The following is a 15,821-nucleotide window of genomic DNA, read 5'->3' as shown; positions in this document are numbered from 1 at the left end:
TCCAAAGATGAATCTCAGTCTTTAATCTCATTTCAATTATTAATTATTTATAATGAGATTTGGAAATATTTAAACATGAAGTTTTGCAGAAAATGAAAATGTGTAGTTTATGAGTCAAAATAGTTAGTCCTGAGTCAAAATAGTTAAGGCCCTTTAATTTTTAAAAACAATAATAACTAGCATGATAAAAAAAACCCAGAAAGCAACCTGAGTATATGAGAAAGCATCAAGCAATAGTCCAAGAGAACCAGTCTAGTGTTCAGACGTTGGACTTGAATTATGGAAACCATTTCAAGTCCATACTTAATGGCATGATTCACTGTAGCATTTTGAGCCAGTCAGTAATTCTTAAGCCAGTTTAGAGAAAAATTGGAGAAGGAAATATATTTATGTCGTTTTGAACTAATGAAGGAACAGCATACAGTACATGTATTTAACATATTTTTAAAATGTATATGTCTGTTGATTCCTATTAGATCTTCCTGCCTTTTTGCCTAGAACAAAATATCTCTCTTCTCAAAGATGTGCTTCTAGCTTTCCTCTTAGGTTTCAAAACAACTAACTTTTTATTTTATTGCTTTCTCCTCATTGCTTGTCAGAGCTCTAAAATGGAAAAACGGTTATTTCAATGCTTGGAGAACAAAAATGTGTACTGGCAATCCATATCTAATCAATTAAAAGCTAACAGCAGAGTTTTAAGACAACATCAGGATCAGCCTTCCAAATAGCCTCATTCTATTTCTATTTCTTCTACCTGGGCCTAAGGAGTTCTTCGGAGCCCAATTGGTATAGCATCTCGGCAAATCTATTCAAACTAGTCATAACCATCATCACAAAATGTCCAATTAGTAGTATCTCTGAGTGCCAGCAAACACCAGATTTGATTTGTTAGAGAGCTGATTTGTCCAATCTTTACCTGAGATAAGTAATGCCGAGCAGCACTGTATTCTGAAAATAGAGGGTATCCTTGAATGTCCTGTGAGTAGAAATGTAAGGTTTTAATTGAAATAATAAACATACAGATAATCCTTGGGTTACGCGTGTTCCGTTAGTGAATGTTAGAAGTTACATGATAAGCGCCCTCAGCGTTTATGAACAAGTCCCGAAATTACAAATGTTGCAGCATCAGAGCAGTTGTTTACCTTTACAAATAAATGCACAGGCTCTGCAACATCCCCCCTGCCTATTCACACACTTCCCCAGGTGGGTCTTCACAGGCATTCCGCCTGTGGAGACTCATTTAACCTTGCGAAAATCTCTCTGTTGTGGTTTTTTGCCTGCTTCATTGCTTCAGGATTTTGCTGCATTCACAGAAAACAGGCATAATGTACCACGAGATCAAGTGAGATCAGTAGCAAAATCTTGTGCTACTGATCTTGCATGATCTTGCATTTTAGGCCTATATTCTCTGCAAAGTGAGGCCTGGACGCTTGCAAACAGAGGGAAGGCTTCAGTACTTCAGGCGTTCCCTCCTTTTGCCACTTCCATACTGAAGTCTGCAGGAAGATTGCATTCTTGTAGGCTTCAGCAGCCCTTTGCAAAAAGCCTTTGTCAGCACCAGTAAAGCTTGGAAGGGTTGGATGCTTCCCTTCAAAGCTCTGTTTCTACCGGCAAGGCTTTTTGCAAAGATCTGCCGAAGCTTACAGGGATGCAATCCTCAAGCACTTTGGCAGTGAGAAAGGGCCAGAAGAGTGCACACGGCCCTCCAGATCTCCTTTTTTATTGCCGAAGCCATCCACAAGCGATTCAGTGGCGAAAAAGACCCCAAAGGGCATGTGCGGTCCTCCAGACCTTCCTTTTTCATCACTGAAGCCATCCTCAAACAGTTTGGTGGCAAGAAAGGAGGTCTGGAAAATTGTGCATGCTCTTCCGGGCCTTCTTTCTCGCCGCTGAATTGATTGAGGAAGGCTTTGGCAACAAAAAAGGAGGGAGCAGGCAAAGAAACAGGCTGGAGAGGTGACAGATCATCAGGTAAGTAATCTGGCGTAGCAGGATGGGGTGGAGGCAGCAATTGTGGGGACCCCAAGGGAGGTTGAATAAAGTATCTGTAGGTCGGGGGAGGCCTTGAGTGGTCCCAAGCAGGTGGTCTGTTCCATCACTAGGCCTCCCATGGCCTTCCCCACCCCGAGATACTTCACGTGCACTTAACAAGCAGCCCATTTGATTAGCAAATGCATGGCTGAAAGGAGGAAGTGATTGCGTTCAAGGTATGAGATTTACTCCTACAAATCCTCAGGTTATGATGGAATGGGTAGCTCCATTACATTTGTAATTCGAAGACTATCCATATAACAAACTGGATGGGGTGTTTTGTTTTTTTTATTCTTTTGCTCTAGTTTCCTTTTCTGCTTATAACCATCTGTATGTCATGTTAGCTGTTTAGCATCTACCTAGATTTCAAGAAGATGGATGTTAATAAACTCAGAGCAATGTTAAATTGGATTCCCTGACAGGAGAAGCTAATGGGAAAAATAAAAACAGCACAAGAAACTCATGCTGGTCACATAAAAAGTTCAGTGAAATCTGAAAACAAAAAGGGAACTCAGAGAATTAGGAAGGAAAAGTTAGCAAGTAGTGTCAGAAAAGCTAAAGGGATATCTAAAAAAAACCAAAATGCATTTTCCAGAATATTCAAAATAAAGGAAATTTAAAGATGCAGGATACCATCTGCTCAGTGAATAAGGTAAAAGACCAACTGGAGAAAGAGCTTTATAGACCTGGATGTGGCAGCTCTTACATACATGGATGATAATCCAATAATTGTAAGGAAGCAGACAAACTTGTAAATCAAATAACTGGAGACTTAATGACTTATTATTACAAGAGGATATTAAAATAATTATTATCAGGAATTAAAGAACTTCCAAAACAACTTAATTAGTTATGTATTGCATCTCCTTTTTGTTCAAGTTGAATAAAATGTCATTGGATGCTTTATGAAACTGCATTTCAGGTTTGTCTGTGATAAAAGGACATAGTACTGTTTTTTGCACTATCTTACGGGTTAAGTCCAAGTCCAGGTGCAGTTATTAACCTATAGCTATGGTAGTCTGAGCCATACCTGAATCTGTTGCACCTACTCAGAACGGAGTCTGTAGTAAATTTGAATGTTTCATTGTCAAATGTTCTCTGTTTAGAACAAGCATAACGGTACACTTGTTTCAGAACAAATTAAGGAAAGTTTTTTTTTCCAAGACTACCTTGAAAGTACAGAAAAGGGCTTTTGTAAAGATGACCTTTTGTGGTTAAATAGGATTCACATACCTTCTCTGAAACTCTTTCTGCATCCTACTATCCTGAGTATTATATGTAGCAGGTAATGAAGGGAGCATCAGAGAAGGCGGCCTGCCTGAGACAAGAATTTGTTGGACTGGCTTACACTTAGCAACATTATTATTTTGGTACCATAACTAATTGGTACTGTGTCTGAATCTTTTATTACATGTTTATCACTTGTTCTAAAAGACTTTTATTCTTTTCAGCCACTCCAGGACATAGTAAGCAGCCCACCAGAGAGTTCATTTCAGAAGTTAGCTCCTAGTGGACATAGGTACACCTTATTGCGGGAAAAAGATGAACTCTGAAGACTTGACAACGACGTTCAGTCAGCAGTTGTAACTCCTGTGGGGTGGAAATAGGAAACCTATATTTTCTTAAATTCTGTTTGTTTTATTTTGAATAATATCTTTGTTTTTCTGTGCTCCCTGGGGTTTGTAAATAATGTGTGGGCCACTTTTGGACAGCATCTTTCCAAAGTTTTTCTTGCTGCAAATTGATGTAAAACTTTTCTAAACAAATGAAAGTGTTGTCAATACCAGCAACATGCTGTTAACTTGCACTATCCAATTAAACAGGACTTTTAGTTTTTCATTGTTGTAATCTGGTGGTATGATTGTCTTATCTTTTTCCTCAAGTGAACATAATTTTTTAATTTGCTATTGAAGGAATATCCTGAATACTTGGGTGGGGAATAAATTGCAGTTTTACAGAATTTGTATGATGCTACCTCACTTACTTTTACCATATAATTCATTTTAAAGTGGGAATGAAATGGAAAAAGTGTTCAGTGGGGCTCATTCTCATTTGTTGAAGTATTTGTGGCAATGATGGAAAACTGTTAAACACACATCTTTTAGCTTAAAAAGCAAAATCCCAATAAATAGATTTTGGAGGAGTCCCTCCTCACATCCCTTTTATTAGAACTGTGCATTTATTTCTTTTTAAGCAGTTATTAACCTAACCTAATGTTCTCTTATCCCATGACTCTAATTATGAATACTCATATGTTGATGAAGTAATAATGGATAGAAATACCACTGTCTGCAAAAACAACATTTTTGTCATTTATAAATAGATGCATAATAACATTTTAATGTTCAAAACATTTTTGAGACTATAATAGAAAACATTAGGAAAAAATCATTAGAGGGATCTTTTTAAAGTCCAGAAGGTGGCAGCATGTGGCCAATCTTGAAATATGATCTCGTTAATATTTGAACAGTAGACCACCAAGAAATTCCAAGGCTATAGTTAGTCTGGGAAGTTGGAAAATACAAGTGGAAGAAAACAATTTCAATATTATCATATTGTTACCGAGAAAAATATGTGGCAATGGAACCACACTCAATTTAAAAATAGTTTTAAATATAATGATGTTGTTATTGGGTCATTGGTGTGCTCTGAGCTTGGTTGTTTCTTTGTAGACATTTCAGTACTCATCTAGGTAACATCATTAGTGCTAGTTAATATGAGGAATGTGAATGGAATGGGGCAAACCTTCTCTTGTCTACAGGCAAACAACAAGAGCACCAAGGACTTTACAGTTCAATCTTATGCTACATATATTCTGTTCTGTTATTGTTATATTAATTGCTTGTTTAATAAAATTTTGACTCTTCAGAATCAACTTTATTTAGAACAAAACTACAGTTACGATAATATAACTATATATCAGTATGTTTGGTGATGAGGCAGAGACTGATCAGAATTTCTAAAATTAAAAGAATCTTGAGGTTTTTAAAAAGTGTGCAAAGTACTGAAACTTTAGTATGTAATCCCGAAACAGAGTCCTAATTTATACTATACAATCAACAAATTTCTAAGTTTCTTCCTATTTTCAAGATCAGAGTTTGTCCTAGAATACATGAAATTACTGTATTTCCTTCACAAATAAATAGATTTGAACTATTGATAGTTGTGGATTTCCATAATACAGGGCTAAAGTGCTTCCCCTTAATTCAGATTATGTTTTCAAATAAATCAGATTCATTCTAATATTTTGAATTGACATATTTCTTCAATTACAGCATGCTTTTACTTGTTGTACTAGTGTCCATGTGTTAAAATGTATGGTAATAAATAGTTATTAGCATTTTTCAACCATTTTTTTCATGCAAACTGTTAAATATCAAATAATTTTGAAGAACATAATAATGCTTGCTCAGTAGGCAACACTGCAATTACCAGTGCCACTGTATGCATGCTCCAAATGATGTCTACGGGACACCCAGATTTTTAAAAATTCAAATTTTAGCCTTTTAAAACATTTTTTAGTTTTGATGCCTGTATCGCAGACTGTAACTCATAAGTTGTGAAGTACTAAAACCCATGCAGTTAACTATTGAATAAAAAAGGAGAAATTTGGACTTTGGAAAACTTTCTTCTCCCCCCCCCCCCCCCAAGAGATCACAATGTTTCTTTATTATACATCTTCTTAAAAAAGTGAGCAATAAGCTTTTCATTTAATATTAATATAAAAACAGAATAAAGAACAGTCTGGTGAATAAGTGGCGTACATCATTTATTTATGTGTTTGTAAATAAATATATGCAAAGTCATACATTTTGTCTAATATTTATATCTATTTTGTCTAACATGACATCATAGCCTAGTTGGTTAACTGCACTTAGTTTCATCTTCTGCCCTTGAAATTACCCCTTCTACTTTGCAACAGAGCTATGTTTTTCATACCAGAGTTTTTATGTTGAAAAATACTGATGTTTTCAAATGTTAAATGACAGTGGGTATCTAATTTCGATCTCCAAACAATTTTTATTCAGGCTGTCTTGCTATCTCAAAGGTGCTTTTTCAGTTACGATGAAAATTGATGAAGCTTTTTGGATGACAAGCAAAGTATTTTGTTCTTCTTTTTTCTCAAGGAAAAAAACAATCCAGTTTCCTTTTGAAAAAGCACCTTTGAGACAATTACGACCTGGTTGAGAATCTACGGAGACATGCTCATAACTACTTTCCCTTTGGGTTTTTTCATGAGGACAATAAAAACTATATGGCTTGAACATAGTTTTGTGCATCAGAGAGACTATCACTGCAGGCATCAATGGACAACTGTTGCCAGCAAATACCCCTGCAAATAGCTTATGGTAAAGGATGTTGGAATGTCTAGTTCAGCACTATCCGAAGGGCTACAGATGTCACACCCTTGATACATATTTGAATTGCAATATCTGACAACTGCATAAATGTGAAAAACTTCAGCTTTGTTATAGATCAAGTCAATCAGTGAAGTTGTATGTGTCAAATTCTAAATTCTGTGCCATCAAAGTTATATGATTTTCAAAAATGCTACCCATGTAGGAAGGATCATAACGATCTACAAGGATCACACTAACTGAAACTGCATCTGTTTTTTTCCACATGGAAGTACATTGTACACTCACATATATGAACTTGTGTATATAATACATGCATGTGATTTATAATTTTGGGTGGGTTTTTTTCAAATTTATTCCTAGGCAAAGTTGGTCTAGTAAGTTCTGTTAATGGCAAACTGATGGTTTTGTTTCAATTGGGAAAACTTAAATCGATCTCTCATTTGAAGTATTGTTAAAATATGTTAATTGCAAATACTGAAACAAATTTATTGAAGTTGGAATTCTTCTAAATATATAAGAAAGAATAATTATTTTGACTTTAAATAGATATCTCTCATTCTCTGTAGAATATTGCAAATTAATAGACAAATTCCATTGCATTTGCTGCAGGATCTGTGCTGCCAAAAAATTCCATTAAAATAAAAGAAACAGATCATAGTGGTCCACAGACTGCAGTGTGCTACATCAATCCTTATGACATTAGAGTAAAATATGTTTATTTGGTAGTAGTACCTCCTAAAATTTGACAAAACAAAATTTTCTTGGAGACATTTTCTTACTTAATCTCTCTCTCTTTGTCTCTCCCTCCCTCCCTCTCTCTCTCTCTCTCTCTCCCTCCCTCCCTTTAATTGTAGAATATTTTTTTGATAAACTTGGAGTTTGCAGAGATAAGGAAAGTTACTTGGCAATATTCTAACTGTTAGGTTCCTTTTCTAAAGTTTAAGTAATAGCTTGTTTGGAGCCTATTTCACATATAATGCTCCCCTGTAATCTAATTTATTTTTGACTTGTCATGATGTTTAAATCTACCTTAGATAAGTAATGTGTATAAAAGCATGCTCTCAGATTATTTTAATTATGCAAACAGTGCGAAATGGTTTGAAGCATAGATATTTGACTGCTAAAGGCTAGGTGCTGCTCAAAAGCAGAAGGGGACAGGCAGGGAGCTGCACATGGGCCAAAGCTGCTTTCTTGCAACTCCCACTTTCCCCAAAAACCTTATAGCTGCAAACTGTAACGAAACAGTAGTGCTATTTCTTATCATTTTTCAGCAGAGCAACAGAAAGTCAACAAAGCCACGTTTTAAATCTTCAGTGACCAAGAATCAATTTCTAGCTATATACAGTTGGTAACATCACTCTGCCCTGTCCACTCAGTCTCACTTAGAAAAAACATGTCCTGCAGAAAAAAATCAAAACAAAACTCTTTGCTTGCGCTGTAGGATTTTTAAAGGTGTATTCAGTTGACATTTGACATCAACCACTCAGCTAAGTTTTCATGTTTTTTTGCCTAGTCACGATCCATTAAAACAGTCGAACAATTTCAAAGTGTACATATATATTCAAAACAGTTTAAAAAGCCCAACATGAACATGATGTGAATTCAATGAATTGGATGTGAATAACTTAGTGGAAGAATGACAAAAGAAAACATTAAGGAAAATATTAAATCTCACTGCAATAAACCATTTAGAATACCATAGATGCCTTTTCTTTTTCTTTTTAACCATATCTTAAGAGAATACGGAATTCAGGTATAAAAGAATTCTTGCGTATTAAGGCAGACTCTCTTCTATCACCTGAGAACAGATTTCTTGTTTGCACATGTCTGCTAATTTCTACCATTTTTATAATTAGTTTTAGTCTTTTGTAAAGAAAACATGCTGTCTTGTCTTTGCTGAAAGACACAGGCAGGGGGTATTCCAGGGCGACCCTTCACAATATACATGAGAAAATAACAGAATGGGATAAATTTTACAAAAAATGTTGAATACCAATTGCCTTTAAATATAATAAGATTACTCTTCAGAGAAATTTTGGAAGGGTTAGGGACCTGTGTTTCTAAAGGGACGTTAAAGATCAATGGCTTGATGGCTCTTGGCTACCAGGGAATAGAAATAGGAGTAAGAGTAGGGTAGAGTAAAAATAGAAACTAGTATAGGATAGAATTAGAAATAGAAATAGAATAGAATAGAAATTCTTTATTGGCCAAGTGTGATTGGACACACAAGGAGTTCGTCTCCATACATAAGCTTTTAAGTGTACATCCAAACAACAAAGTGATAGGTCATAGATCACAATTACAATTAACCATATACAACAACAAGTGATAAATCAGATATCAATAGGAGAAGACAGGAAAGATGAGAAGAATATCAATACAGTTCTAACTATCAGTTGAAGTCTACCTGTCCTTTTTGGTTGTGCCAAACCAGACAGTTACTGAGGTACAAATGGCAGACTTAATAATTCTTCTATAGAATTGTACCAGCAGATCCTTGAGCAATCTGAGCTTTCTGAATTGATGCAAGGAGAACATTCTTTGTTGTGCTTTTTTAATGACGGTCCTAATGTTAGGTGTCCATTTCAAGTTCTTGGAGATAATAGAACCTAGAAAATTAAAGATCTCTGCTGTTGATAATGTGTTGCTTAATATTATAAGAGGTGGTAGAATAGGAGAGCTGCTTTTAAATCTACTATTATATCTACAATGTTAAGAGTGTTCAGCTCCAAATTGTTCCAGCTGCACCACAGGGACAATTGATCTACCTCTTGTCTATATGCAGTCTCATCATTGTCTCAAATGAGACCAATGACTGTTGTATCATCTACAAACTTCAGTACTTTAGAGCAGGGGTGTCAAACTGGTGGTCCACAGGCCAGATACGCCACCCCAGTTCCACAAAGGGGAAAATTTTTTGCAAATTTTATGTGACAGCAACGTGACGCTGCAAGTTTGACACCTGTGCTTTAGAGGGATCCTTTGAGATGCAGTCTTTGATAAGAGAGAAAAGAGTAATGGAGAGAATTTACAGCCCTGGGAGGGCTCCTGTGCTAATAGAACAGGTATGCTTTCTATCTGTTAGAAAGCTTATAATCCATCTGCAAGTGTGGTCAGGCACAACTAGCTGAGTCAATTTAAAGAGAAGGGTTTCTGGAATGATAGTGTTGAATGCTAAGCTGAAGTCTACAAAAGGCACCCTTGCCTTTGAATCCCCAAAAAAGGACTTTGGAGATTCAAGTTGTTGTAGTGCAATTGCCATTTGACAGCATCATCTGCCAATCTATTTGCATATTAGGCAAATTGCAAGGGGTCTAGCAGCAGATCTGTGATGGCCTCCAGATGGGCCAGCACTAATCTTTCGAAGGTTTTCATAACTACAGATGTCAGAGCAATCAGTCTGTAATCATTTAGTTCCTTGATGGAGAATTTCTTGGGCACTGGGATGATGTTAGAAGATTTGAAGCAAGAAGGGACATAACACATATCCAGTGATTTATTAACAATGTGGGTGAAGATAGTGGCCAGTTGATCAGCATTTTCAAGCAGAAGAAGTTACCCTGTTGGGGCCTGGTGCTTTTCCAGACTTTTGTCTGTGAAACAGACCTCTCACATCTTTTTCTGCGAGCACCAGAGAGGGAGGGCCTAGAGAGATGGAGTCAGGTGTAGGAGACTTGGTTGATTGTGATGTATCTGGCAGTGAAGGCCTCTCAAACTGACAGTAAAATACATTCAGGTTATCTGCCAGTTGGCAATTCCCTTCAGCAATGGAAGGATGTTTGCTGAAGCCAGTAATATTATTAAGGCTTTTCCACACACTTGCTAATTCTTCAGCTTTTCAGAGTAGCTTGTCTTTGCTGCCTTGATCTCCCTCATTCCTGGCTTATTGTACAACATTCTATCTCCTTTCCTGTAAGCTTCCTCTTTGGCACGGTATAGATGTTTGAGCTTAGCTGTGAACCAAAGGTTGGTTATTGCTGTAGATGTGTACAGTATTGGTTGGCACACGTAAGTCCTCACAAAAACTAACCTATTACAGTATCAATGAATTCATCCAAGTCCTCTGAGGCAGTTTCAAACATGCTCCAAACTGTGCAATTGAGGCAAGCCTGTAGCCTTAATTTGCCTCTCTAAGATTTCACTGTTTTAATTATTGGTTTTGTGATTTAAATCTTTGTCCACAAACAGGTACAAGGTGAATCATACAATGATCAGAGTATCCCACAGCTGCTCTTGGTAGAGAGTGATAGGCATATTTTATTGTTGAGTAACATTGGTCTAAAATATTTTTGCATCTGGTGAGACAGTTGACATGCTGAATATATTTTGGCAGCTCTTGGCTTGAGTTAGCACTGTTAAAATCTCCTAATACAATGAGTAAGAAGTCTGGATATCACTATTTGGCCCACAGGATTCAGTCAGTTAAGGTTTGCAGGCCTGGGTTAGAGTGAATGAAGAAAACTCTCCAGGAACATAATAAGGCATGCAATTAATGAATAGTGTCTCTTAAGTCCACTTCATAAAATTTCTGTAGTGCAGTGAAATTTTTACACCATCAGTTGTTAATATAAAAGCAGATACCTCCTCCCTTCTTTTTACCGGATGTTTCTACAATTCTATTTGCTCTTTGAATCTGAAATCCTGGGTCTTTGCAAGGAACTATCATTAATTGAATTTCTTTGGCCATATTTTAATGAAGCAGAGGGCTGCTGAATTAGAAGTCTGAGTTGTTCCTAGTTAAAAGTAGCAGTTTGTCTAACTTATTTATAAGTAAGCAAAGCTTAATTAACTGCAGTGAGTGGAGATTTCCTTACCCCATACTTTGTAATATCCGTCCTCTCTTGCCCTCCTTCTCCATATTTTGTTTTACTTCTGCTTCTTTATTTCTGCCTGGCCGAAAAAACTGCCGTTTTCAGTCAGAACTTCCTCCACATTTGAAAAGAAGGGAGGAATAGTCCCAGAAAGCTGCTTGTTATATGAAGTCCATTGTCTGGTATTCAAAAGTTCAACTCTTGAGTATGAAATTCTCAGAGAGTCACAGAAAATAATAGAAAACATCAAAGCTACAGGAGAGCATTTCGCCAAGGCTGCCATCTTGTTGCAGCACCAACAATGTTGCAGTTGGTCACTCAGTAGCTGTTGGAATTTGATCATTTTCAATCAGCAATTGATAATTCCTGATGAGGTCTGGAACCTTTACAAGAAATAAGCACTGTGTAGAATATTTTTTCCAGAATTCTTTTTTTTTTTAAGTTCCTAATTTATAGCATGTTTATTAAGCATGTTAGATATTTAAAAACTTACTTTTGCAGAAAAATAAATTATTCTAGTGTCCTGATTTTATGACACAATGAAATTTTGGATATAACAAGGTTTCCTACTCCTTTAATTTTTCCCTGAGAGCTATAACAGTAAATGAGTTTTCCAGCAAAAACAGCAAAAGTAGATGGATTGGCATTACAAGTAGTCCTTGACCATTCAAAGTTACAACAGCATTGAAAAAGTGACATGACATTTTTCACACTTATGACCATCCCTATGGTGATGTGATTTACATTTGGATGCTTGCCAACTGACTCACATTTATGATGGTTGCAATGTCTTGGGGTCATGTGATCACCTTTTGCAACCTTCGGACAAGCAAAGTTAATGGAGAAACCAGATTCACTTAACAACCAACCGTTTTACTAATTTAATAACGGCAGTGATTCGCTTAACAAATGTGACAAGAAAAGTTGTAAAATAGAATAGAATAGAATTTTTTAGAATAGAATTTTTTATTGGCCAAGTGTGATTGGACACACAAGGAATTTGTCTTGGTGCATATGCTCTCAGTGTACATAAAAAAATGAGGCAAAACTCAATAAATTTCTCACTTAGCAACATAAATTTTGGGCTCAATTGTGGTCATAAGTGGAGGACTACTTGTACATACTGATTGCTAACAGTTAGTCATTTGTAAGAAAAATGACCAAAGAAATTATTTTGAAACATTTAATAGTGATAAGTGTGCACCAATATGATGAATCTTCAGGCACAGTCAGAAGGGAAACTGCTGTGCAATGGAAACAGTGTGAATTTCTTGCTGTAAAAACAATTTTACAGCAAATTATGAGCTGATGATATTATGCTCCCATTTTTGAAGAGGCAAAGTCTTGTAGCAATATTTATCCTCCAATAATGCTGATATTAAGATATTAAATTACAACAGTGTAAAGAAGTTTGTTATTTTTAAATTGGGTCATATAAAAAAACTAATTTAGGAATTTAATTTTCTGTGCTCCAATAGAACTTTAAGTAACATATTGGTATATTCTGCTTGTAATTTTGTGTCAATATTATTTGTTTAGGAGCTACCGTTGCCTGCTCCAGTGCATTAGCATCTTATTTGAGAATCCCAATTTATGTAATTTATTATTTATTTTGAATTTCCAAGAAGACTAATAATTGTCAAGGTAAGATTTTATCCAAGAGCCGAGGGCACTTTGACATGTACCTGTTTTGTTTGTAATTAACCTTGCCTCCAAATAGTCAGCACAAGGGGGAAAAAACTTGCTGTTGTCTGCAAAAGTATGATAGCATTCAATGATAAAGAAAAACAAGAAATCCAAGAAGAAATTATACAAAGAACTCTCTGATAAACTGAAAAACAAAAAGAACAAAAATAGAAATAGGCACATATAACTAAGGCAGAATACAACAAATAGCCCTAATCTGCAAAGATGAAGTCAAGAAAGCTAAGGTTCAAAATGAAGTAAGACTTGCAAGAAATGTCAAAAACAATTTTAAAAGTTTCTTTAACATATAAAAAGCAAGAAAATGTTAAGGAAACAATCCACTAATGAGAGAAGATGGAAAACAAATAACAGGCAGTAGAGAGAAAACAGAGCTGCTAAATCCATTCTTTGCATCTGTCTTCATATAAAAAAATAATACAACATAACCTACCAAAAACATAACTGTAAAAGTTATAACAAACTAGGAATACAAATTAAAATAATCAAGAAAACGGTAAGAACACCTGTCCATGCTAAACCAGTTCAAATCACTGGGATCTGATGGGCTACATCTCAGAGTTCTGAAAGAGTTGGCAGATGTGATCTCAGAACCAGCTGACATCACAGCGGCTGACATTACAGCGGGATCAGAAGTGAGTAGTGGGTCTCCATGCTGCTGCGCAAATATCTCCCTGTTGGAGGACTCCGAAAGGAGCTAAAGCCACCCTGTAGAGGTGGTAAAGAAAAGAGGGACATCCTGCAGATCATGGAGAGCCGCAACTCTTCCGCCCAGGGCTTTATCCCTCTCATCAATGATGATGAGAAGAGGCAGCCATCATGGTTGCCATGAAGCTGGGGCAGCTGAGGCAACCAAAAAAATGTGCAGGAGCAATATTGATGAACAGTGACTGGGGCTGGGTGAGAAAATTCCTTTTTTATTTAGACCCTAATCTTAAAAAGGAAAAAGGAAGAGAGAAAATCAGGAAAAGAGACTCTTAGAACTCTTAGAGACTCTGTTAAAGTGGTGAATAACTATAGAGAGAAAATCCTAGACCCGAAAGAAAGAAATTAAGGGGAGAAAAGCTAAAGACTTTCTTTAAAAAAATACAGAAAATTGAATTGTTTAAACTGGCTAAGCATTGTATTGGAAAGGCATTATAAAATGCTGGAACTATCTATCTGAATAGCCGATTTTGCTTTCATAAACTGAATTAAAACTAGGATTAATTAATTTGTTAGATTTGAAATAATGCTGAAATCTAAGGGTGCCATCTACTGGTGAATGGAAAATATACCATACCCCCAACAAGGCTGGAAAATTTTTGATAAGAGAATCAAACAATACCTATTTGGAGGATTGTGGTGATTTACTGTTCTATAAATATCTAGTTCATGATTACTGGATATTCTATTGTGAGAATAAGGAAGACTCTTAAAGAAAGTAAAATGACTTTTAACTTTTGGAAAGTTGCCTGGACTATCTATGGAATGGATTAATAACCCTGAGATGTAAAGAATTATTATTGAATATTCTGAGCAGCAACATCAGACTTGATTTCTGGACTGTTGATAGGAGTGGGATTTATTAAAACAAGATAAGAAGCTTTACCAAGGGGAGATGAATGGGACTCCAGCAGAAATGGCTTGATGTTCATTAGGAATGCTGTGACAAAAAATTACAGAGAAACACAGAACTTATTGCAAGGCATGAATGAGAAAATGGAAAATACCTTACAACCAGGGGTGAAATCCAGCAGGTTCTGATAGGTTCTGGAGAATTGGTAGCGGAAATTTTAAGTAGTTTGGAGAACTGGTAGTGGAAATTTTGAGTAGTTCAGAGGGCCTCTTGTGGCTCAACAGGCTAATGCAGTCTGTTATTAACACAGCTGCCTGCAATTACAATTACTGCAGGTTCAAGTCCTACCAGGCCCAAGGTTGACTCAGCCTTCCATCCTTTATAAGGTAGGTAAAATGAGGACCCAGATTGTTGGGCGGGCAATACAAGTTGACTTTGTATATAATATAAAAATGGATGAGACTACTGCCTTACACAATGTAAGCCGCCCTGAGTCTTCGGAGAAGGGCGGGATATAAATTCAAATAAAAAAAACAAAAACCGGCAAATGCCACCTCTGGCTGGCCCCAGAGTAGGGTGGGAATGGACATTTCGCAATATCCTTCTCCCAGGAGTGGGGAGGGAATGGAGATTTTGCAGTATCCTTCCCCCACCATACCCATCAAGCCATGCCCACCAAGCCACACCATGCCCACCAAGCCATGCCCACAGAACCGGTAGTAAAAGAATTTGGATTTCACCACTGCTTACAACTAACTGATAATGAATGAAGATTAAAGAGTCCAGGAAAGAGAGGAGATAATAGAAGGAACAGAACAGACAAATCAGCAAATAAAACAAGAAGATGAGAAGGAGAAGATGACAAAAAATAATAATGACTGATGAAATAAACCAAGGAAAAAGTACTTTAAGAGACTTAAGAATGGAATCCAATAAGCTGAAAGATACTATTGAAAGAGAGATAGGGGCTTGGGTGGATATTTTGGAGAACCTGGCAGCTTAGGAGGATAGAGATGAGAGAAATACCCAGATTGAATGGTGAAGTCGCAGGTGTTGATAGAGATAAAGATCCAAGAGAGGAGTATGGGAGGCAAGTTAAAAAACAAATAAGACTTGAATTATTAAAATGGGCAAAGATGGGGGATAGAAAGGAAATATTTTCTTCTTCTTTTCTAATATAATGATGACCTGATGAAAAACTAGAATAGAGATAGAAATAAGAATACACACTTTTATACAAAGTAATAGTTAGACAGAAAGATTAGAGCTTGAAAGATAGTATTATTATGTATGTCCAGATAATATGATGATTGGCATTAGAATGGCGTATTGAAACATTGAACAACCAATAATGAA

At 36.3% G+C, this 15,821-nt stretch overlaps 1 protein-coding gene across 3 annotated transcripts in view; it reads left to right on the top strand.

Annotated features, from left to right (window-relative positions):
* The window catches only part of ERP44 (endoplasmic reticulum protein 44), an 80,419-nt gene extending 74,774 nt beyond the window's left edge, over window positions 1-5,645 (top strand). For all 3 annotated transcript variants that reach the window (XM_058180652.1, XM_058180651.1, XM_058180650.1), the window contains one exon: window positions 3,483-5,645. In XM_058180652.1, the coding sequence (XP_058036635.1) occupies window positions 3,483-3,584 (102 nt within the window). In that variant the 3' untranslated portion in view covers window positions 3,585-5,645. The remainder of the gene's footprint in view (window positions 1-3,482) is intronic.
* Window positions 5,646-15,821: the final 10,176 nt, after the last annotated feature.

Source organism: Ahaetulla prasina, chromosome 4, assembly GCF_028640845.1.
Source record: "Ahaetulla prasina isolate Xishuangbanna chromosome 4, ASM2864084v1, whole genome shotgun sequence".
NCBI lineage: Eukaryota > Metazoa > Chordata > Lepidosauria > Squamata > Colubridae > Ahaetulla > Ahaetulla prasina.
This window is presented reverse-complemented; position numbering and strand designations above follow the sequence as displayed.